At 35.2% G+C, this 25,950-nt stretch overlaps 1 protein-coding gene across 16 annotated transcripts in view; it reads left to right on the forward strand.

Annotated features, from left to right (window-relative positions):
* CCDC91 (coiled-coil domain containing 91) overlaps positions 1-25,950 on the forward strand; it is a 411,994-nt gene that overhangs the window by 303,966 nt on the left and 82,078 nt on the right. For 14 of the 16 annotated variants that reach the window (XM_089920448.1, XM_089920446.1, XM_089920447.1 and 11 more), the window contains one exon: positions 20,973-21,086. The exons of 1 other annotated variant lie outside the window; for it this stretch is intronic. In XM_089920448.1, coding sequence (XP_089776574.1) covers positions 20,973-21,086 — 114 coding nt within the window. Of the gene's footprint in view, positions 1-1,120; positions 1,228-20,972; positions 21,087-25,950 lie in introns of those variants that run through there. One more of the 16 variants, XR_016394889.1, reaches the window with a different exon arrangement.

The raw sequence follows: 25,950 nt of genomic DNA on the forward strand, positions 1-25,950 counted from the left end.
AGAATGTAATTTCTACTGTCATTTTTTTGTTCTAGGATCTCTCTATTCCTGTGTCATCATAGGTACATGTTAATTACCAACCCCGTAGAATTATACCCAGTTACTAACATGCCCCAAATCTACCATTCTTTTCATTTAATCATTGAAAGTTCTCTTTCAGAAATAATTACTGTAAAATCTCTTTAAAATATATTTAAAATTTTTACATTAACACTTTTTAAACGTATAATGTTAGTTAAGTAGCTTTACTGCTTTAAACCTCAGGGTATACCTGCCTTTCAAAATGGTTCTGGGGATTAAGTGAAAATACACATAGGTTTTGTTACTTTAAACACCAAATATCATTGCTTTTTAAATTTTTAATACCATTTATATTATATTTTGCTTAACTCTGCTGTCCTTCACACAGATCTCTATTAGGTCATGGAATCCTTAATTTTAAGTACTATTAATGAGTTTATAACCCAACATAAATTCATTTAACTTACTTAGCATATTGCCTGAAAGTAGGATGTGTTGTAACTGAGATGACCACTACTGTTGTCAATACTATTTTTATTACTGTTATTATTACCACCATCTTAATCACCTTTGTAGTTTTAACACCTAGCATAATACCATGCATAATAAACAGTGAGTGAATGGATAGTTGCTGTAATTACTTCAGGCTGTAGTTTCTAAACTACATCAGGGTGCCCTGGGCTGCAGTGACCTCACAAGAAGCTGCAGGATATTTTAAATATTAGAGGGCAACATAGAGATGCTTGAGACCTCTTGGAAACCAGGTAAACTACTAGCTTGTCAATACTAATTTGTCTTATATCCCTTTCTATTATATCATATTTTAGTGAACTTGGATTTTGGGGATTGCTGTGATAAAAAGCAAGTGCGATGCAATTATCAATGTGGAATAGGAAATGGAAGTGTTATTGTCCAATCTTAAGCCAAGATTTAAGAAGTTGTACAATGCCTAGCATGTACAAAATTCCCATGAATAAGTAACTATGGTTAAGAATGAAATAAAAGTATTTTTCTTTCCATTTTGTGGTATCTTTTCAAATGGCTGCAAAGGTATGTTCCATTAATAAATGGAACAATTTAGATATTTCCTTTGGCCTAGAGAGCAACATGAAAAAAATTACCGAGACAGCAAGGGATCATGAACTGAGAAAGCCTGGGAAGCTTTAACCTGGTGCGTATACAGGTGCTCTGGAGGACACAAGAAATGTAAGTTATAGCCCCTACCCTTAAGTAGATTTTCTTTGAATTGGAGAAACAAATTCACTCATTCACTGATGATGAATTATGCATCTCTGCTCTGTACCAGATACTATATTAGAGTGCTAGTCATAAAGAATATGAACTGTAATAATTATAATCCCTGATTTCAAAAGACTGTCAAGTTGGTAAGATAGACATGCAAAGTACTTTCGACAATTCTGAGTTTGGGAATACTTTGAGAGATAAAATATAGAGTGGTCTTTGAAAGCACAAACAAAGGGTACTAGATCCACCCACTCTGTGAGGAGATGTGGAAGATCTGGACCATTTAAAGGAAGCCTCCTAGAGATGATGATGCTTAAACTGAATTGTGCAGAAGGAGGAGTAGGCATGGTTATCAGAGGAGAAGGATAAGGGGAAATCCTTCCAAGGTGGCGGCATAGCATATCCAGGGAACGCAAATTGAATACTCAACTACGTGCATGACAGAATGGTCGTTTCTGCAGAGGTTACAAACATGAATGAGACTTTGTCACTGTCTTCAAAGATCTTACAATAAACTAGGGAATATGTCAAATCCATAAATTATTCTAATGTGAGGCAGAATGAGCTATGACAAAGCACATTTGGTTGAGGCATTTGAATGCTCAAAGAAGGGAAATAAGCATAGTGGATGGTGGATAGCAACTTGACAAAACTTGAATATGTTTATTGGGAAAGCAACATAAAACAAAGTTGGAGTTGATATGCTTGAGCGGATTATCAGAGCCTTTAAGTTAAATAGCCAAATTCACATTTAATATTATCAGAAATAGAATGCCGTTGATATGGAAGATTAACATGGCCACCTTAAATGTGGTACACTGAAGCACGGGAGAGTCTGAATTTAAGAATACTCTCTGGAAGTTGCTGGAATACTTGACATGCAAAAAGAGGCAGCCTAGCCCAAGTGATAGCAGTTGAAATGGCAAAGGAAAGACAGACATTTTGGAGGGAAGAAGACTTAACCTGGTGACTGGAAATAGGATATGAAATCAAATATGTCTCTAAGGCTTGAAATTTTAGTAACTGATAAAATTTCATTCTGATAACTCTAATTTAGTAACCCTGTATCTGGGGAAGACAACCAAAAATTGAGCATTTTTGGTGTAATCCTGTTCTGAATAATAGTGAGTAAACAAAAAACATATTTTACCAACCTAGCAAGGCTTAAGTAGTCCACAGTTCCTTGGTTATATCATTTATTGCTAATAACTTCATTTTCAAATAGTAAATCACCATTCTTTTCACATTATATTTGTGGGATATATTTAAGAATATTTAAGTATTTTTAATTTTTCTCTATTTTATCAGCTTTATATTCTGTACATTTTTCTAACCCAGATGTGATTGAGAACCATTATATCCCACTGTACATTATATCTTAATCAGGTGTAGTTGAGATCCATTAATATACGTTAATATCTGTGTTTCACAAGTTTCAGCATCAGTTGTTTTACAAGACTACTACAGACTTTTAATGAATCCTTTGTGCACTGATATTACCATCCACAACAAAGTATTATATGAGAGGAGAAAAAAAATGTTGAATGATAACATGAACAAGTGTATCAGAATCTGTAGAATTTAAAATTTTATAGACTGGTTTAAGGGGAAAACAATCTTTAATTTGTAAATCTCTTACATGAGTCAGGAAAAAGAGATGATGAAAAAAACAACCATATATATATTTAAAAGAACGAAAGATAGCATCTAGGAATGAAATAGATAATGTTGGACTTTAAAGTTTACTGAGTGGAGCTTCTTACTCTACTCATCACAGCATAACTCGTATGGAACTATTTCACCAAAACCAACCATAAACGTGGCACAAAATATATAAAGTAACATTCTGAAGGCACTGTCATTGTAAAACAATTAATGTAGATGGGATTGGATGAGATACAATGCTTGAGAAAATGGAAACATGCGAGGCGAACTTTGCATTCAGTCTTTTTTTTCTTTTTAACATCTTTATTGGAATATAATTGCTTTACAATGGCGTGTTAGTTTCTGCTTTAAAACAAAGTGAATCAGTTATACATATACATATGTTCCCATATCTCTTTCCTCTTGCGTCTCCCTCCCTCCCACCCTCCCTATCCCACCCCTCTAGGTGGTCACAAAACACTGAGCTGATCTCCCTGTGCTATGCAGCTGCTTCCCACTAGCTATCTGCTGTACGTTTGGTAGTGTATGTATGTCCATGCTACTCTCTCACTTTATCACAGCTTACCCTTCCCCCTCCCCATATCCTGAAGTCCATTCTCTAGGAGGTCTGTGTCTTTATTCCCGTCTTGCCCCTAGGATCTTCATGACCTTTTTTGTTTTTTTCTTAGATTCCACATATATGTGTTAGCATACGGTATTTGTTTTTCTCCTTCTGACTTACGTCACTCTGTATGACAGACTCTGGGTCCATCCACCTCACTACAAATAACTCATTTTCCTTTCTTTTTATGGCTGAGTAATATTCCATTGTATATATATGCCACATCTTTATCCATTCATATGCTGATGGACAATTAGGTTGCTTCCGTGTCCTGGCTATTGTAAACAGAGCTGCAATGAACATTTTGGTACATAACTCTTTTTGAATTATGGTTTTCTCATGGTATATGCCCAGTAGTGGGATTGCTGGGTTGTATGGTAGTTCTATTTTTAGTTTTTTAAGGAACCTCCATACTGTTCTCCATAGTGGCTGTATCAATTTACATTCCCACCAACAGTGCAAGAGGGTTCCCTTTTCTCCACACCCTCTCCAGCATTTATTGTTTGTAGATTTTTTGATGATGGCCATTCTGACTGGTGTGAGATGATATCTCATTGTAGTTTTGATTTGCATTTCTCTGTTGAGTAATGATGTTGAGCATTCTTTCATGTGTTTGTTGGCAATCTGTATATCTTCTTTGGAGAAATGTCTATTTAGGTCTTCTGCCCATTTTTGGATTGGGTTGTTTTTTTGATATTGAGCTGCATAAGTTGCTTGTATGTTTTCGAGATTAATCCTTTGTCAGTTGCTTTGTTTGCAACTATTTTCTCCCATTCTGAGGGTTGTCTTTTCGTCTTGTTTATGGTTTCCTTTGCTGTGCAAAAGCTTTGAAGTTTCATTAGGTCCTATTTGTTTATTTTTGTTTTTATTTCCATTTCTCTAGGAGGTGGGTCAAAAAGGATCTTGCTGTGATTTATGTCATAGAGTGTTCTGCCTATGTTTTCCTCTAAGAGTTTGATAGTTTCTGGCCTTACATTTAGGTCTTTAATCCATTTTGAGCTTATTTTTGTATATATGGTGTTAGGGAGTGTTCCAATTTCATTCTTTTACATGTACCTGTCCAGTTTTCCCAGCACCACTTATTGAAGAGGCTGTCTTTTCTCCACTGTATATTCTTGACTCTTTTATCAAAGATAAGGTGCCATATGTGCGTGGGTCTATCTCTGGGCTTTCTATCCTGTTCCATTGATCTGTATTTCTCTTTTTGTGCCAGTACCATACTGTCTTGATTACTGTAGCTTTGTAGTATAGTCAGAAGTCAGGGAGCTTGATTCCTCCAGCTCCATTGTTCTTTCTCAAGATTTCTTTGGTTATTCGGAGTCTTTTGTGTTTCCATACAAATTGTGAAAATTTTTGTTCCACTTCTGTGAAAAATGACAGTGATAGTTTGATAGGGATTGCATTGAATCTGTAGATTGCTTTGGGTAGTAGAGTCATTTTCACAATGTTGATTCTTCCAATCCAAGAACATGGTATATCTCTCCATGTATTTGTATCATCCTTAATTTCTTTCATCAGTGTCTTACAATTTTCTGCATACAGGTCTTTTGTCTCCTTAGATAGGTTTATTCCTAGATATTTTATTCTTTTTGTTGCAGTGGTAAATGGGAGTGTTTTCTTAATTTCACTTTCAGATTTTTCATCTTTAGTGTATAGGAATGCTAGAAATTCCTGTGCATTAATTTTGTATCCTGCTACTTTACCAGATTCATTGATTACCTCTAGTAGTTTTCTGGTAGCATCTTTAGAATTCTCTATGTATAGTATCATGTCATCTGCAAACAGTGACAGCTTTACTTCTTCTTTTCTGATTTGGATTCCTTTTATTTCTTTTTCTTCTCTGATTGCTGTGGCTAAAACTTCCCAAACTATGTTGAATAATAGTGGTGAGAGTGGGCAACCTTGTCTTGGTCCTGATCTTAGTGGAAATGGTTTCATTTTTTCAACTTTGAGGATGATGTTGGCTGTGGGTTTGTCATATATGGCCTTTATTATGTTGAGGAAAGTTCCTTCTATGCCTACTTTCTGCAGGGTTTTTATCATAAATGGGTGTTAAATTTTGTTCAAAGCTTTCTCTGCATCGATTGAGATGATCATATGGTTTTTCTCCTTCAATTTGTTAATATGGTGTATCACATTGATTGATTTGCGTATATTGAGGAAACCTTGAATTCCTGGGATAAACCCCTCTTGATCATGGTGTATGATCCTTTTAATGTGCTGTTGGATTCTGTTTGCTAGTATTTTCTTGACGAGTTTTGCATCTGTGTTCATCAGTGATATTGGCCTGTAGTTTTCTTTCTTTGTGACATCTTTGTATGGTTTGGTATGAGTGTGATGGTGGCCTCATAGAATGAGTTTGGGAGTGTTCCTCCCTCTGCTATATTTTGGAAGAGTTGTAGAAGGATAGGTGTTAGTTCTTCTCTAAATGTTGATAGAATTCGCCTGTGAAGCCATCTGGTCCTGGGCTTTTGTTTTTTGGAAGATTTTTAATCACAGATTCAATTTCAGTGCTTGTGATTGGTCTGTTCATATTTTCTATTTCTTCCTGGTTCATTCTCGGAAGGTTGTGCATTTCTAAGAATTTGTCCATTTCTTCCAGGTTGTCCTTTTCATAGAGTTGCTTGTAGTAATCTCTCATGATCCTTTGTATTTCTGCAGTGTCAGTTGTTACTTCTCCTTTTTCATTTCTAATTCTATTGATTTGAGTCTTCTCCCTTTTTTTCTTGATGAGTCTGGCTAATGGTTTATCAATTTTGTTTATCTTCTCAAGGAACCAGGTTTTAGTTTTATTGATCTTTGCTATCGTTTCTTTCATTTCTTTTTCATTTATTTCTGATCTGATCTTTATGATTTCTTTACTTCTGCTAACTTTGGGATTTTTTTATTCTGTTTTCCCCAACTGCTTTCGATGTAAGGTTAGGTTGTTTATTTGAGATGTTTCTTGTTTCTTCAGGTAGGGTTGTATTGCTATAAACTTCCCTCTTAGAAATGCTTTTGTTGCATCCCATAGGTTTTGGGTCGTCATGTTTTCATTGTCATTTGCTTCTAGGTATTTTTTGATTTCCTGTTCGATTTCTTCAGTGATCTCTTGATTATTAAGTTGTGTATTGTTTACCTTCCATTTGTTTGTATTTTTTACAGAGCTTTTCCTGTAATTGATATCTAGTTTTATAGCGTTGTAGTCAGAAAAGATACTTGATACGATTTCAATTTTCTTAAATTTACCAAGGTTTGATTTGTGATCCCAGATATGATCTATCCTGGAGAATGTTCCATGAGCACTTGAGAAGAATGTGTATTCTGTCGTTTTTGGTGGAATGTCCTATAAATATCAATTAAGTCCATCTTGTTTAATGTATCATTTAAAGCTTGTGTTTCCTTATTTATTTTCATTTTGGATGATCTCTCCATTCGTGAAAGTTGGGTGTTAAAGTCCCCTATCTTGATTGTGTTACTTTTGATTTTCCTTTTTATGGCTCTTAACATTTGCCTTATGTATTGAGGTGCTCCTATGTTGTGTGCATAAATATTTACAATTGTTATATCTTCTTCTAGGATCGATCCCTTGATCATTATGTAGTGTCCTTCTTTGTCTCTTTTAACAGTCTTTATTTTAAAGTCTATTTTCTCTGATATGAGAATTGCTACTCCCGCTTTCTTTTGATTTCCATTTGCACGGAATATCTTTTTCCATCCCCTCACTTTCAGTCTGTATGTGTCCCTAGGTCTGAAGTGCATCTCTTTTAGACAGCATCTATATGGGTCTTGTTTTTGTATCCATTCAGCCAGTCTGTGTCTTTTGGTTGGAGCATTTAATCCACTTAGATTTAAGGTAGCTATCGATATGTATGTTCCTATTCCCATTTTCTTAATTGTTTTGGGTTTGTTATTGTAGGTGTTTTCCTTCTCTTGTCTTTCCTGCCTAGAGAAGTTCCTTTAGCATTGTTGTAAAGCTGGTTTGGTGGTGCTGAATTCTCTCAGCTTTTGCTTGTCTGTGAAGCTTTTAATTTCTCCATCAAATCTGAATGAGATCCTTGCTGGGTAGAGTAATCTTGGTTGTAGGTTTTTCTCCTTCATCACTTTAAATACGTCCTGCCACTCCCTTCTGGCTTGCAGAGTTTCTGCTGAAAGATCAGCTGCTAACCTTATGGGAATTCCCTTGTGTGTTATGTTGTTTTTCCCTTGCTGCTTTTAATATTTTTTCTTTGTATTTAGTTTTTGATAGTTTGATTAATATGTGTCTTGGTGTGTTTCTCCTTGGATTTATCCTGTATTGGACTCTCTGTGCTTCCTGGACTTGATTAACTATTTCCTTTCCCATATTTGGGAAGTTTTCAACTATAATCTCTTCAAATATTTTCTCCATCCGTTTCTTTTTCTCTTCTTCTTCTGGGACCCCTATAATTCGAATGTGGTGCTTTTAATGTTGTCCCAGAGGTCTCTGAGACTGTCCTCAGTTCTTTTCTTTCTTTTTTCTGTATTCTACTCTGCAGTAGTTATTTCCACTCTTTTATATTCCAGGTCACTTATCCATTCTTCTGCTTCAGTTATTCTGCTATTGATCCCTTCTAGAGTATTTTTAATTTCATTTATTGTGTTGTTAATGATTGTTTGTTTGCTCTTTAGTTCTTCTAGGTCCTTGTTAAATGTTTCTTGAATTTTCTCCATTCTATTTCCAAGATTTTGGATCATATTTACTGTCATTATTCCGAATTCTTTTTCAGGTAGACTGCCTATATCCTCTTGATTTGTTAGGTCTGGTGGGTTTTACCTTGCTCCTTCATCTGCTGTGTGTTTCTCTGTCTACTCATTTTTCCTAACTTACTGTGTTTGGGGTCTCCTTTTTTCACACTGCAGGTTCGTAGTTCCCGTTGTTTTTGGTGTCTGTCCCCAGTGGCTAAGGTTGGTTCATTGAGTTGTGTAGGCTTCCTGGTGGAGGGGACTAGTGCCTCTGTTCTGTTGGATGAGGCTGGATCTTGTCTTTCTGGTGGGCAGGTCCACGTGTGGTGGTGTGTTTTGGAGTGTCTGTGGCCTTCTTATGATTTTCGGCAACCTCTCTGATAATGGATGGGGTTGTATTCCTGTCTTTCTAGTTGTTTGGCATAGGGTGTCATGCACTGTAGCTTGCTGGTCGTTACGTGAAGCTGGGTCTTGGCATTGCGTTGGAGATCTCTGAGAGATTTTTGCCGTTTTATATTACGTAGAGCTGGGAGGTCTCTTGTGGACCAGTGTCCTGAACTTGGCTCTCCCACCTCAGAGGCACAGCCCTGATGCCTGGCTGGAGCACCAAGAGCTTTTCATCCACACAGCTCAGAATAAACGAGAGAAAAAATAGAAGGAAAGAAAGGGAGGTAGGAAGGAAGGAAGAAGGAAGGAAGAAAGAAAGAAAGAAAGGATAAAATAAAATAAGTGTCCATCGACAGATGAATGGATAAAGATGTGGCACATATATACAATGGAGTATTACTCAGCCATAAAAAGAAACGAAAGTCAGTTATTTGTAGTGAGGTGGATGGACCTAGAGTCTGTCATACAGAGTGAAGTAAGTCAGAAAGAGAAAAACAGATACCGTATGCTAACACATTTATATGGAATCTAAAAAAAAAAAAAAATGATTGTGATGAACCTAAGGCAGGACTGGAATAAAGACACAGACTTAGAGAATGGACTTGAGGACACGGGGTGGGGAAGAGTAATCTGGGATGAAGTGAGAGAGTAGCATTGACGTATGTACACTACCAAATGTAAAATAGATAGCTAGTGGGAAACAGTTGCATAGCACAGGGAGATCAGCTCGGTGCTTTGTGACCACCTAGAGGGGTGGGATAAGGAGGGTGGGAGGGAGACCCAAGAAGGAGGGGATATGGGGATATATGTTTACATATAGCTGATTCACTTTGTTATACAGCAGCAACTAACACAACAATGTAAAGCAATTATACCTCAATAAAGATGTTAAAAAAAGAAAAAAAGAAAATAAAGTAAAATTAAAAGAAAGTTATTAAAATAAAAAATAATTTAAGAAAATAGTTTTAAAAAGTAAAAAAAGAAAAGCATACAGACAGGACCCTAGGACAAATGGTAAAAGCAAAGCTATACAGACAAAATCACACACAGAAGCGTACACATACACACTCACAAAAAGAGAAAAACGGAAAAAAAAAATATATATATATCTTTGCTCCCAAAGTGCACCTCCTCAATTTGGGATATTTCGTTGTCCTATTCAGGTGTTCCACAGATGCAGGGTACATCAAGTTGATTGTGGAGATTTAATCCACTGCTCCTGAGGCTGCTGGGAGAGATTTCCCTTTCTCTTCTTGGTTGGCACAGCTCCCGGGGTTCAGCTTTGGATTTGGACCCGCCTCTGCGTGTAGGTCGCCTGAGGGCGTCTGTTCTTCGCTCAGGATGGGGTTAAAGGAGCAGCTGCTTCGGGGGCTCTGGCTCACTCGGGCTGGTGGGAGGGAGGGGTACAGATGCCGGGTGAGCCTGCGGCGGCAGAGGCCAGCATGACGTTGCACCAGCCTGAGGCGCGCTGTGTGTTCTCCCGGGGAGGTTGTCCCTGGATCAGGGGACCCTGGGTATGACGGGCTGCCCAGGCTCCTGAGAGGGGAGGTGTGGACAGTGACCTGTGCTCGCACACAGGCTTCTTGGTGGCGGCAGCAGCAGCCTCAGCATTTCATGCACGTCTTTGCTGTGTCCGCGCTGATAGCTGCGGCTCGCGCCCGTCTCTGGAGCTCCTTTAAGCAGCGCTCTTAATACCCTCTTCTCGCGCAACAGGAAACAAAGAGGCAAGAAAAAGTATCTTGTCTCTTCGGCAGCTCCGGACTTTTTCTCGGACTCCCTCCTGGGTAGCCATGGTGCGCTAACCCCCTTCAGGCTGTGTTCACGCCGCCAGTCCTCTCCCTGCGCTCCGACCGAAGCCCGAGCCTCAGCTCCCAGCCCTGCCCGCCCCGGCGGGTGAGCAGACAAGCCTCTCGGGCTGGTGAGTGCCTATCGGCACCGATCCTCTGTGCGGGCATCTCTCCGCTTTGCCCTCCACACCCCTCTTGCTGCACTCTCCTCCATGGCTCTGAAGCTTTCCCCTTCTGCCACCCGCAGCCTCTGCCCGTGAAGTGGCTTCCTAGTGTGTGGAGACCCTTCCTTCTTCACAGCTCCCTCCCACTGGTGCAGGTCCCGTCCCTATTATTTTGTCTCTTTTTTCTTTTGCCCTACCCAGGTACGTGGGGAGTTTCTTGCCTTTTGGGAGGTCTGAGGTCTTCTGCCAGCGTTCAGTAGGTGTTCTGTAGGAGCTGTTCCAGATGTAGATATTTTTCTGACGTATTTGTGGAGAGGAAAGTGATCTCCGCGTCTTACTCTTCCGCCATCTTTAAGCTCCTCCCTGCATTCAGTCTTCAAAGCGTTTTCTATTTGGCAGCATGCAGAATTAAAACTCAAAAGCATAAAAAGTCTTACAGCGCCAACGAGGCAGGAGGCAGAGTTCATGCCTGCCAAGAGGCATATTTTCAGAACAAACTCTGAGAACAACAAAAATCTGTGTTCAAATTACCCCCAAGTCCTTGGCCAAATCCTAAATTGCATATGCAGAGTGCAAGACTCTTAAAATCCAGCAACAAAAAAGAACAGCTGAGAGGCTAAAGAGCTGACCAGGTACTTTGGGGAAGTAAGGGTTGTAAGTTAAGTCTTGGAAAGGTAGAAGTGTTTTGATAAAGACTTTCATTTGAGAATCCCTGAAAGGTCTTACTTTTTAGAATAAAGCCACAACCTAGGAATAAGGGCCCTTACAAAACAACATGTAAAAATGGCCAATAAGCATATGAAAAGGTGCTCAATATCATTATTCATGCTGGAAATATGAATTAAAATCACAAAGAGATACCAGTATACCACTGCCCTGGGTATGGATATAATTAAAGGGACTGACAAAATACCAAGTACTGACAATGATGTGGATCAGTTGGACCTCTAGTGCTTTTTTGGTGGGAGTGTAAATTTGCCTACTTTTTAAAAGTGTGTTGCCATATTTACTAAGTAGCTCAACACATGTATACTCTGGCACCCACCATTTCCACAATTATGTATGCACTCAACAGAAATTAATGCTTATGCCCACTAAAAGATGTGTAAAGGAATGATAAAATGAGCTTTCTTCATAATAATCCCAAACGGAAACTCTTCCAAATATCCGTTATTGGTAAAATGGATGAATAAATTGTGGTGTATTGTTTGGAACACTACACCAAAATTAAAAGACAAACTAATGATACACTCTACAATATGGATGAATCTCAAAAATTTTGTGTTGAATAAAATTTGGTCACAAAAGCATATATATGGTGTGATTCAAATTTTATGACCTTTAAGAACAAGAAACCCATGGGAATAGAAATTACAATAGTGGTTGTCTATGATGGGGAGAAGCATGAGAGAACTTTGTGTGACATTTAATTGTTCTTTTTCTTGATCTGGGTAGTAAGTAAATGGGTGTATATGTATGTAAATATCCACTGAGTGATACACTTAAAGTTTGTGCATTTCACTGTGTATGAAATTTATAAAGAAAGCTAAGCACAAAGGAAAAAGATTGCAGTCATTTATAAAATAGTTATTTACTTAAAAAGCTGTGAGAAGCATCTATAGTGTTACTTCAGAGGAAAATCATAGCCTTAAATATTTAAATTAGAAAGTAGAAAAGACTGCAAAATAATGAGCTAATAACACTTCCAATTTATTAAGGAAGTTAGATAAGAAAGAACAGAATAATCCAAAGAAGATAGAAGGAAAACAATAATAAAGGTCATGACAGAAATGCATGACATAGATTAGGAAGTTTACAAATACTAAACTGTCATTTTTTAAAGACATAAAATTCACAAATCTTTCACAAGATTAATGGACGAAAGAGGAATGTTATCAATGAACATTATCAGAGGGATGAATCTTTATTTAGGATAATTTAGATCCTATAAAAATTTTAGAGATGATATAGCAATATAAATAACAATACCAATCAACTATAAAGCTTAGATGAAATGAAAGAGTACCAAGAAAAATATAAATCCCAGAACTGATGCAATAAGAATTAGAAATGCTAAATAGTTCTGTAGCTGCAGAAGAAACTGTATCTGTAGTTTAAAAATATTCATTTTTCTCTAAAAAATAAATGTAAATACTCCCCTCCCAGTAGATGGAGTCCAGTTTCCCTCCCCTTGAGTGTTGACTGGACTTAGTTGTTCATATCTAATGAACAGATTATAGAAAGGGAAAAAATGTTAGCTTTATGTTAGAGACACCTGGCAGATAGCCCTTTAACCAAATGACCAAAGTTAACATTGCCAGTGATAAATTATGTTTAATGCCATGTTGCCCCTGATATGATACAATGAGAGGCATTCTTCACCTTTATGGTATTCTTCTCCAAAATTCATAACCCCAGTCTAATCATAAGGAAAAAAAAGGCAAATCCAAATACCTGAAAAGTATTCTTCAACAGTGTCAATATAATAAGGAAGACTGAGAAACTACCACATATTGGAGGAGACTAATGAGACATGATGTCTGAATGCAATGTTCTGCCCTGGTTTAATCATGGAACAGAAAAAAGGCATTATTGGAAAAACTGATGTAATACAAATATAATCTGTTTAATATTACTGTATGATACTATTTCTTAGCTTGATAAATGTACCGTAATTATGTAAGATGTTAATAGGAGAAGAAGCTGGATTAAGGGAATATGAAAACCCTTGTACTATCGTTGCAAGTTTTCGGTAAATCTAAAATTATTTCAAAGTAAAAAAGTTTCATAATTTTTTCTAACACATATCTAGTTAAAAAGAGCAGTTTTACCTACTCCCTTCTAAAACCTCACTGAAATAAAAACTCTGAAATGGAGCCCTAAATGAGAAGTGGAGATGACTGAGAAGACCAATGTACAGTATACAGTGTACATTGTAGAAACTCCCAAAGGCTTACTCATTGGTGTCACCAGATATCTCTAGAAGTGAAAATGAAGAGGAAGCTTCGAATAGAAGGAAAGTTTGGAGGCCTGTTTAATAAACAGTTAGATCCCCACTTATTCTCTGCCAGTTCTGGCAGAAAACTGGGATTAGTTCTCTGGAAAAAAAAGAGAGAAATAGAGGGTCTCTAGACCAGGGATCACCAAGCACAGCTGAAGGTATAGATGCTGTAATGAAATGGGGTTGGGAGGACAGCAAGGTGAAAAGGTTTAAGCTGCTTATTGAGAACCTTAGCCACTTTTCCCATCACAGCTCTCAGAATGCTGACAACCAGACAGGAAATTGGAAGATTCTTTTCTGAGGAATCTAGTCAGCCCAAGATAAAAGACTTAAATGTATTGGTATCAGAAATTGCCCCAAGGAAACAACCCAGCCAGATTGCTCTGCTATTAAGATCACAGTCCATAAACCACAACTGCAAGCACAGAGATGTTACTCAGCATTTTAGTACTCTACTCTTTGAACATGAGCAAATAGTCAAGCATGAACAGATAATTTCCCATGAAAAACAGAAAATAAAACATTCTATGGATATATGAAGAGTTTAAAAAACTTATTAATTTCCTCAAGAGTAAGAGAAGATTTTGCATCTATGAAAGGAAGAGGATGCTTTTTTTTTAAGTCAAATAAAAGGATTAGAAACAAAATACAGTAGAATGTTTATAAAAACAACAAGAGTCAGAAGATGAAGTGATAGAAGTCTTCCAGAGAAAATTGTATAAAAATTTTATTAAAATATAAAAATTGTATTAAAAATTTTATTCCATTGAAGAAATGGAAAATAGGAGTGAAAAGACCAGAAAATATGGCAGTCAGTTCAGGAGGTTCATTCGCTGAATAATAGGATTTTCAGAAATAATAATAAAAAAAGCAGAAAATAGAATGCAGGAAACAATATAATAATAATAGTAGTAGTATTAAAGTAAATCTTGCAGAACTGAAAGACATGATTTTCTAGATTGTAAGATATGAGTTTCTAGGTAGGCCTGTAACTAAGTTTGTTGTTAAATTTTTGAAAAACAAAGGTAAAGAAAATGAACAAATGTTCTCATAAGAGAGAAAAATTTTGTGCAAATGATGGGGAATCCGAATGTAATCAGACTCGTCAATAACCTTGAAAACTGAACAGATTTCCAACCTAGAAATTCACACTTAGCCAAACTATAAATTAAGTGTGAGAGTAGAATGAAAGCATTTTCAAGACAAAGGTGATATCAAAACAGTTCTCATGTGCCTTTTCTCAGGAATCTCCTGGAGTAGGTACTCTATCAAAACAAAGAAGTAAACCAGTAAAAAAGGATCCAGTGGTATCTAGAAAGCTGAAGATAACAGATCAAGAGAGATGTAGCGAAACCCCTAGAAAAATGACTGAGGGAAATCCCAGAATAGACAGCTATGTAGCAGACCTAGAGAACAACCAATCCAGGTTGGAGATATGTCCACGAGATTTGTCTCCAAGAAAATAAACATAATAGAATGCCTGATATCTTTGAATATATTGAGAAGATAATTAGACAATTAGATAAGAATTTTGGAGTTAATGTTTAATACATACTCGCTTAGGCCAATATAATGTAGCAGTAGTAACATTGTATCATTTCTGAGCCCATATCTAAGAGACCTTAAAAGACCTTTCACTCTTCTTTTACAATTCTGTCCAGCTGCTATGTGAAAAATCCCGAGCTAGTCTGCAGGAGCTGGGAGCCCACAGGAAGGAGAAACAAGCCATCCTACCATAGGCCATCCTAGAAGTAGTGGCCACATCAGACCCAGCAGTTGATTGCAGATACATGGGAGAGCCCAGGCAAGACCAAAAGAACTGTCCAGCTGAACCCAGCTCAGATTGCCAACTTACAGAATTATGAGCTAAATCAGGGATTGGCAAGCTTTTTGTGTAAAGGGCCAGATATTAAATATTTCAGGCATTTATGGGCCAAGAGGTTTAATTGATACTATTTTGTAGGAGTTTATGTTAACCCAAGAAAAAGCAGATATTCACAAATTTTTTTTATTGATGAAATTCAAAATGTAGTATTGATAATAAGGATAATTTTTCATAGTGTAGCTCTACTAGTGAGAAGAATAGAATTCTCTTTGGGGAGGATAACATTTTGCTTAATTGTGGTTCTATTAAGTATCCCTATCATCAAAAATGGTTACAAATACTCATTTATTAATGCTAATATGTAATGAGACTACATATTTCATCTTTAAGACTGTCTTTCACACAAATAGGTACTGGCAAATGTTGATATCTGTCCATGAGCATATGATTTTAATTGAGCATATTCATTAGCTGAGAAGCATCTATAGAATCAGGTTCTTCTATTAATATTTTCCATTTAGCATATCATTACAATGCAGATTAATTATTTCCAATTGAAAGTTAGATGAAAGCTCCTCAGTTGCCCAGTGAATGGATTTTGAAATGTGGAAATTCCATTTGCAGTTGGATCAATGTGTGAAAAGCACTGATGAAGCTGTAGTGTGAGCTTGTAAATTCATGTAGGAATAGAAGTCTCACTTCATTTTTTTAACTGTTGATGCACAGGAAGTGCATACAGCAGCTTGACTTTACTTATGATTCAGACACTCATTTTCTAAGGTACATTTCCACAACTACGTGCAAGTTTTAAAATAATACATAATTAGATAATATGCATATGTCATTTATAGAAACAAAAATTAAGTGCGCTGTTGCCCTAGAAAAATCTTTGATACTGTGTTTTACTGCCCAAAGATCAAAATTAAATTGATTGCTGTGATTTGTTTCCCATAAATAATTTAACTGTGTTTACAATCCTTAACTAAATCGCACTGATAAAGAACAACCTCAGACCGTTTATTAAGTCACGATCCCATTTTTACTGAAGTGTGTGGTGGATTTAATGGATACTAAAGCATAACTATACTTTTAAGCAATGAGGAGAAATTTTTAAATCTTATACAAAATGTTATATAAGCTTTTAGCCCTCAATGACATTCATCATGTCATATTTAATTGTAACAGTATAGAAACTGATCCCAGTCATTCGTTTTTTAAAAATAAGTATGTAGAACTCTTTCTTCCACACTTAAAAACTAGTTATATAATCGTTTGGATGTGATTTCTTGCACATTTTTTATTTTTAGACAAAAAAATATTTATGATGAGAAGTGTTAACATATATTTTAACAAACCATAACACATATGCAAATGGATAGTTTTCCCTCCAAACTGTTTATTTTAGAGCAGTGCTTCTCACCTGGAGGGGATCCAGTGAGCAGATGCCAAGTATGCTGCTTATAACAGGACTCCCGCCTCCACCCCCAGCAAGGAATTGTCAGTAGTACCAAGGTTGAGAAACCCTGCCCTAGAGAATATATCACATCCCAGGGGTTTGGACATTACTAAAATATTCCGGAAAATGTTCTTTCAGAATTATCTTGTTTGAATATACTCATTGGTGTCAAGTCTTCATCTCTTGTGAGGTATATTTTATTTTAGACTAACCCTCATGACTCATAGGGACAATTTAGTTCATTCATGGAATTCAACAAAACATGCAGGCAGATATTTACACACACCTGAATATGCACACAAAATTCATTAATCATTTCTAAGTAATTGAGAATTTGGGCTGGTTAGAAAATGGAAGACTTAAACTACTTTTTTGCGGTACGCGGGCCTCTCACTGTTGTGGCCTCTCACGTTGCGGAGCACAGGCTCCGGACGCGCAGGCTCAGCGGCCATGGCTCACGGGCCCAGCCGCTCCGCGGCATGTGGGATCTTCCCAGACGGGGGCACGAACCTGTGTCCCCAGCATCGGCAGGCGGACTCCCAACCACTGCGCCACCAGGGAAGCCCCTTAAACTTTACTTCTGTATGATATTCAAAGATACTTATTGACAAGTAGTATTTATTCTTTTTTTTTTTCATTTTTATTTTATATTGGAGTATAGTTGATTAACAATGTTGTGTTAGTTTCAGGTATACAGCAAAGTGATTCAGTTATACATATACATGTATCTATTCTTTTTCAAGTTATTTTCCCACTTAGGTTATTACAGAATATTGAGCAGAGCTCCCTGTGCTATACAGTAGGTACTCATTGGTTATCTATTTTAAATATACAGTGTGTGTATGGATTTCACAACCTTGACTGTCACCTAACTCCCAAATGGGGAGGAGAGAATCAAGGAAACTTTCTTGGTACATGTTCTTCTTCAACTCAAAAATTAGGAAAGGAGGGTCCTCAAAAATGTGGACTGAGCAGACAGTGTAAACTCGCAGCCCCTTCCCCCCTAAAAAAAATGTTAACTGAAGAACATAGTAGCTAACTCTTCATGTTTTTTCTGGATATATCCCTTTTATTTAAATTGATCCTTTTGCCTTCAACCAAACAGATCTAGTCAAATTTACTTATATGACCCTTACTAGATAGAAATTCTGGTTGATATTCAGTATGATATGGATTTATCTTTTATATTCAAATAATCCAGGTCTACAGTAGTTTTAAAATTATAAAACCCTTGAAAACCAAGGATTTCTATAACTTGGCTGTTGGCAAAACCTGTCCTGAACTAATGTGAAACTTATACTTTTAATTTACCCACATAGTGTGAATATTCATACCCTTCACTGAAGAGCTATTAATGTGTTTTATTTCAGGGGGCTTAGTAATATATGCACTACTTTTTGCCTTTATAAAATCTGAAAATTTTCGAATTCCAAATTAGTAAGTATGAAACCAATAGAAATTATAATAGTAGATGCTTTTATTTTAAATAGTCTTTTTTTGTCCTCATTTTTTTTTTCAAAAATTACTACAGTTTTTCATAATGACGTATCACCTCACACCAGTCAGAATGGCCATTATCAAAGTCTACAAATAATAAATGCTGGAGAGGGTGTGGAGAAAAGGGAACCCTCCTACACTGTTGGTGGCAATGTAAATTGGTGCAGCCACTGTGGAAAACAGTATGCAGGGTTCCTTAAAAAACTAAAAAGAGTTACCATATGATCCAGAAATCCCACTCCTGGGCATATATCCAGAGAAAGCTCTAATTTGAAAAGATACATGCACCCCAGTGTTCGTAGCAGCACTATTTACAATAGGCAGGTCATGGAAGCAACCTAAATGCCCATTGACAGATGAATGGATAAAGAAGATGTGGTACATATGTGGAATATTACTCAGCCATAAAAAAATGAAATAATGCCATTTGCAGTAACACGGATGGACCTAGAGATTATCATATTAAATGAAGCCAAATAGAGAAAGACAAATACCATATGATATTGCTTATATGTGGAATCTAAAAAAATGATACAAATGAACTTATTTACAAAACAGAAATAGACTCACAGACATAGAAAACTTACGGTTACCAGAGGGGACAGGGAGGAGGCATAAATTTGGAATTTGGGATTAACAAATACACACTACTATATATAAAATAGATAAACAATAAGGACCTACTCTATAGAACAGGGAACTATATTCAATATCTTGTAATAACCCATAATGGAAAAGAATCTGAAAAAGAATAGATATATATATACATATAACTGAATCACTTGGGTATACACCTGAAACATTGTAAATCAACTATGCTTCAATAAAAAATTAAACATAAAAAATACTATAGTTTTTTGACTTTAATCTTTTCAGAAAATCATGGAAACAACTTTGTATTTTATTATCTCATCAATGGAACTAAAGCTTAATGTACTTAGTGATAGAAAATAAAGAGTAACAATTGTCAAAGTCTTACTATAGTGCTTTTGAGATTTGTGACTTAACTTTATATATTAGGGAGGGAATCCAAAAAATTATGAGTTTACCAATATTAAAGTAGGAAGAGGACACAATCAAGCAAATGATAAGAACTAATATGTATATTGCTAATATTTCTATGAAAAATGCTGCATATCACATAATCTTTTAAAATGCAGAATAAAGTTAGATATGATTATCCCTTAAATAAGCAAAGATTTTAAAACTAAATGTAATCAAGGTTGCAAGAAAACAGCTATTCTCATGGGCTGCTTATGGGAAAAAATTGTACAAAATGTCAAAAGCTGTAAGAGAGCTCAAAAATTATATCCCTTGGGCAACATGATTCTACCTCATGAATTGAAATTAAGGAAGTATCTAATATGCACCACAAAGTTACATATATGGATGCTTGTCACTGCTTTATTAAAAACGACCAAAATATCCATGAATAAATATTAGTAAAATTAATTATTATACATCCCAGTAATGGAATATAAAATCATAAAAGAATATATAATTACTTTAAAATATTCAAAATGTATTTTAAATGAAAAATGCCAGAGTTAGAAAATAGTATGTACAGTTTGAGACCCATCCTTTCATACCCAATTTTGTATGGGTGTGTGTTTGTTTTGTGTTCATATTTTTATGTATTTCCTAATTTTCTATAGTAAATATATTCATAATAGAAAATTCTTACTACTTCATATTTTCTAGGTTTTATGTATATATATATGTATATATTGATATATATGTGTCTGCAATTAATCAGGAAAAACTAAACAAAAACATATATACACTACAAAGTGAAGGGTCCTCAGGGATAACAAAATAAGGGAAATACAACTGAGAAATTTCAAGGCATTTTCTAATTGATAGCCTGTTCAAAAAAAGGATGGTACCTTTGTAGACAAATGGAAGTTATAGAAGCTTGTTGCATTCTTCCAGTCCATGAAATGCTATTTTAGCAGAAAATATTTCCTGGTTTTTGAGAAGTGTTATATTTCTTTTTCAGAATTTTAGCCTTCTTTCTCTTTATCTGAAAATTTGAACTCTCTCAGGGTTCTTGATTACTATTTCAGTAAAATGGGGAATATCACTTTTTCCCTAGATTTCTCATTTCATATATTAGCACACAAGGTAGAATTCTTACCTCTCATTCATGGTGTCCAGCTCTCAACATCTTAACCTGGCAGAAGAACTAAACTAGCTGTAAATCTTACCACCCAGACCACACTTGATTATTGTATGATGGGAAAATTAAATGTGAATAAAACAGCCTAGAGCATTAGGGTGTTCTTGGAAGAATAAACACAAGTTGGAAGTCTTATGTGGACAGTGCAAAGTACAGGAAAGCAATCAATCATGTAAACATCAAATGAAAGGTTGGTAAGGAAGCCATTGGAGTCTGTCAGGCGCTCCCTGCAATAAATGGCTTACTCCATTTCTTTTCCCTTTCACTCAGTTTAGAAAAGTGAATTCTGTGGAATCTCTAACAGAACCCAAAAGATTTCGTTAAGTTCTTATTCCTGTTTAAAGGTATGCTTTGAAAAGAATGAGCTCAACCCACTGAAGAGGGTTTTTAGTTTATATAAAATGGGCACAAACATGTCATAGCACATACCTCCCTGACTTTTTTCATCCTCCCACAAACAGGAAACTGTTAAGGCAGCAATAATAGAAGAGCAAAAGCGAAGTGAAAAGGCTGTGGAAGAGGCAGTGAAGAGAACAAGAGATGAATTGATAGAGTATGTAAAGGAACAGAAAAGGGTAAGTATCCCCTGAAGGGTTTTAACTTGTGCTTCCACAAACTGAAGCATTGGCTTTGGTACAATGACATGAAATTTTAAAATATTGAAAATGTCCTTTGCCATCTAATTTAGGAATCTTCATCTAAGATTATTTTTCTGATATAATTATATATTCTAATAGTTAATGTCTATAAACATAAATTCCATCTGTCAACAAAAAAAGCACACTGAATAATTTCTTGCTGGATTCCTAGAAATGACCTATAGCATTTTCAATTTAACTTTACACTTGTGAAGAAAGTAAACAGTTATAGACTTTTCGTTTTTTGGCCATAAGTTTGTTATTTCTTATAATATTTGTCAAAATTTGTATGCACTCGTTAGGCCTTCGGACTGGGTTAACACCACTGTGGTTCTAATAGATTTTATTACGGTTATCAAATTAAGGCTCTTCTGCCATAGTTCCATTTCAAAAACAAAATTCAGAAGCTTTACAAAATAAACATCATTTCAGTACAGTGTGGTTTTATTAATATGTGAGTCTGAGCAGTAGCCGGAAATAATGGACTTAATAGCTTAATTTGTAGCTTTTTCAACAAATCTTTATTCTTCTTAAGTAGTATCCAAGATGAGAAACACTTAGGATGACTTAGTAATCTCTGTAATAAGCATATTATATTACATTATATTATATAACATTATGTGGTGAATTTTCTCACACACTATTTTATGTCTCATTTATATGTTTAGTATAACATGTTATAAAGTATCATACTTAAAGACTATATATTATACAATATATAGTATTATATAATATAACATAATAAAATTATAAATAAAACATAGCGTGTATGAGGACATTTGACACAATTAATTGTTGGTCAAAATGACAAATAAAAGATTATTCTTCAGTTGACAGTTAAGTAGAAGACCAGGAGTGTCACACAAACTCATGATACCACTTTAGTTCCATACCCTTAATTTGAAGCCAAGTTTGGTATGATACAAAGGAAATTCTTACCCCTCAGTAACTACCATTAGGTTTCAACAAAGCAGAGTTTGTCAGCAGAGTAAAAAATTGCTAAGTAGGCTTTTCAGATAACTTAACCACTCACAGAAGCATTTCATATGGGATTAGATCTTTGGGCATGTTATCTCAAGGTGTTTTTAAAAGCAGTTTCACCCAAACAAATTAACCTTCTGAAGAGAAAATTCTGAGCCAGATATAGTCAACTGACTTTTCAGGAAGTGATATGTTCCCAGAAAACTCCTATTTCTATATGTATCCCCAAGGAGTTTATATTAAATAAACTAATTCAGAAGCAGTCATACATGAAAGGAATTATAGATGCTTTCCACATACACACAGGAATTGTGATAGTGAAAGAACACAGACTTGAAATAAATTCAAGGAGTCTTGTGGATGTATCCTTTTGTTCTTTTTTTAAACGGAAGTATAGTTGATTTACAATGTTGTGTTGGTTTCAGGTGTACAAGCAAAGTGACTCAGTTATACATGAATTATATATATATATATAAATAACTATAAATACTTTTTCAGATTCTTTTCCCTTATAGGTTATAACAAAATATTGAGTATAGTTCCTTGTGCTACACTAGGTCCTTTTGGTTATCTATTTTATATATAGTAGTGTGTATATGTTAATCCCAAACTCCTATGGATGTATCCTTTTTTAACCATCTTTTCTTAATAATATATGGTCAATTCTTACTTGAGCACTAAATTTGAACGAGAAGTTATGTAACATAACAAACCCATTCATAAGAGTATGTTAGATGAATATTTCTTTGATCAAAATGGAAATTTTTTCTTAAAAAAATCTTTAAAATCGTGTATTACTTTCCTCTCAAAAGAAGTCTTGTGACTGCTGTAAGAAACATTTAAAATGAGAGCAGGAAATGCCTTTACAGGAGTTACCTGGTCCCTGTGTGAGGTAAATTAGCCCTTGAAGAGAACTGACAATGAACTCTGCCATTTAATCTGTGTTCTTGCAATCATATTAAAGGATTAGTATCTGTTTATGTTACATAAACTAGTTATCACGTTTAGAAATGTTCATTAAATAACAACAAAATCATGACAATATTACATTCTATGTGCACCAGAGTTCCACTTCTCTATGCTTGTTCCTTTATATGTTAAGAACTATAAATTTAATACCTGCCTTCCAGAACAGCTCTGAGTTAATACATGTAATAAAATAGAACAGCTAGAGTGTGGTCTCAATATATATACATTATTGAAGAAAAACAGAAAGGCCTAGTAGCATTATTTTTTGCTAATTAAAAGTGTGCTTTTCAGATTAACGTTTGGCATTCTATTTCCTCTGAGGTTTACAACATGATTCTAATAGTTTGTTCCATTCTTGTTACTAGATTCACAGAAGATTAAAACTGATTTAATCACTATATTAATAGGAAGTTTATTACCACCACTTTGGGATTTGAGAGTTTTTTAAATAATACATATTGTGGAATACTTTTAATATTTGAATATTCCATCTCTCCAAACAGAAAAGCTGTAAAAAAGGAAAGTGGATAAAATATTTGAAACGAAAGCACCAACCAACTACTAGATCTCTTTTTTATATAACTTTTTAAAAATTAAGATTCTCTACACTCTGATTCTTTTCCAAAATGGATTTCAGTGTTTCAAGTTAATTTTTATGAATTTTGGGGTCTTGGAAATTTTTCACACACACACAGAAAAGACATCTCATAACTTATAAAGTAATATTTAGAAGAACCAAAAGGGTTTTTTTAGCAAATTCATAATCTTTTTTTCTGCTTCCAAAAGACTAAATTAGGACAACTCATCTCTACTTCTTCCTTTGTAAGATGGATTTCTGTTTGCATCAGACAAGAACACTTTTCCAGAACAAAAATTTTCCTTTCTCCTCTCCAGCTTTTTTTAACTAGAGAGTCAACTTGAGATTTTCAACATTAGACACCTCAAAAGCCCTGTAGACCTTGGTGCCAACTGGGCTTACATTCCAGTCTGTGAAGTAATCATCCCCTCTTGAAGTTTTCCAAAATCTTTGTAAGAAGAAGTCTAATGTTGTGTTAGTTTCTGTCTTTATATGTCTTTTGTTCTAACCAATCTTTGCTTTGATATCATTTTACCCTTAACAAATTCACTAAAAGACTGAAATGAAGACTCTTTTCTCTACATCTTTTTCCTTCAGTCTTTTACTTTTAAAAGACAGAGAAACAGAATGAAAATTCTGAAATGCTTAACTTTTCAAATAACTTATAATTTATTCTACAATATTAAATGCAGTAGAATTACAAATCACCACAGAGGGTAACATTGCTTTTTCTGGGTATCTACAATCAACAAGTTTTTAATCAGTGATCCAATCATTTTGAGTATTACAATTATACTAGAAGTAGAATTAGAATTATACTAGGATTAAAATTAGAATTATACTGAGAAAATGTTTTACTTTTAAATGCCATTTACCAGGGTTTTATTGTATCAAATAAATAGGGATGTCCCTGAAATTTGTAAATACTCATATTCATCTGGTCTAAACATCTTAGGACAAAGGGGCTACTTATACCTATACTACCTATGTACTAATTATGTGGATCATAATTTACACTGAAATTACATCCTAAATTATTTACTAAGTTGGATACATGGTACTTATACTGTTACTTCAAGTCCTAATAATAATCAAAGGTTAAGTGTAATCAAATCCAAACAAAGAGAGCTTTTGAAATGATCAACCAGGAAAATTATTCAAATTAATAATGGATCTGTTTCAGTGACTATCTTATAAGTGCCTTTCTTATAGATGCTCTAAATGATAGTATTAAAAAATCCTCTGTAAGATCTATCTTGTTAAACCCAGAAAATAAAATTATTATATTGAGTTCACAAATTTAGTATAAAACTGAAAAGCCAAAGTTTTGCAGTCTCAGTTCTCATAATCTTTTCATTAGTTGATAGAAATTGTCTCATTCTTTAATGAATTTAGAAATTTCCATTATAATTTGTATAATAGAGAGAGAAGGGTAAACAGGAAAACCTAAAAAGATTTTAAAATATGCTCAGTTTATCTGAGAATCAGCTAGGTATCCCCAATTGTAGTGATTTATATTTAACAGCCATAATATGTTTTATTAAAATTAAATTGTTTTGTTTCAAACTCTCTTGAATCATTACAAGTTCTAGATTAAGGGGTTGCAGATACACCCCATGGGTCAAATTTGGCTTGCTGTTTTTATAAATAAAGCTTTATTGAAACAGCCATATCCATTCATTTGTGTGCTACTCTTTGGCTGGTTTCATGCTGCAACAGCAGAGTTGAGTAGTTCAGAGAGACCATGGGGCCCACATAACCTAAAATATTTGCTGTCTGGCCCTTTACAGAAAATCGTTTGTCAACTCCAGCTCCAGGCTATCAAAATAATCTTGAGGAGAAAATTTCTTCCTGTCAGCCCTATAAAATATTTATTCTTTCATTATGCCTTATTGTAACTAGACAATTGAAATTCCTAAGGTGCTGTTCTGGAAAAGATTTCTTGACATTAATTGCCAGATAAGGCATTATAACATTTTAGGCCTGGTCATTAGTGACATAAACTTTATTTTAGACTAAAGGAGGTTGTAGGAAAACGAGATGGGAAAGACCACATCCCTTGACACTTCCCTAGGGAGGAAGAATTTGTGGTTGAAAATGACCTATGGCCCTTGGATTAGAATGAAGTGTTCCAACCCATCCCACAAGTTAAGAGTGTTACACATGAGCTTGCTATGAGGGAGGAAGTGTGAATAACATTCAGCAAGCAACAACTACTCACAGCCAAGCAGTGATTCCTAAAAAATAAAATCCCATCCAAATGTAATAAAAGAT

Source organism: Delphinapterus leucas, chromosome 11 (assembly GCF_059928025.1).
Source record: "Delphinapterus leucas isolate spDelLeu-1000000601 "Yukka" chromosome 11, BTC_Dleu_Yukka2, whole genome shotgun sequence".
NCBI classification, from domain to species: domain Eukaryota; kingdom Metazoa; phylum Chordata; class Mammalia; order Artiodactyla; family Monodontidae; genus Delphinapterus; species Delphinapterus leucas.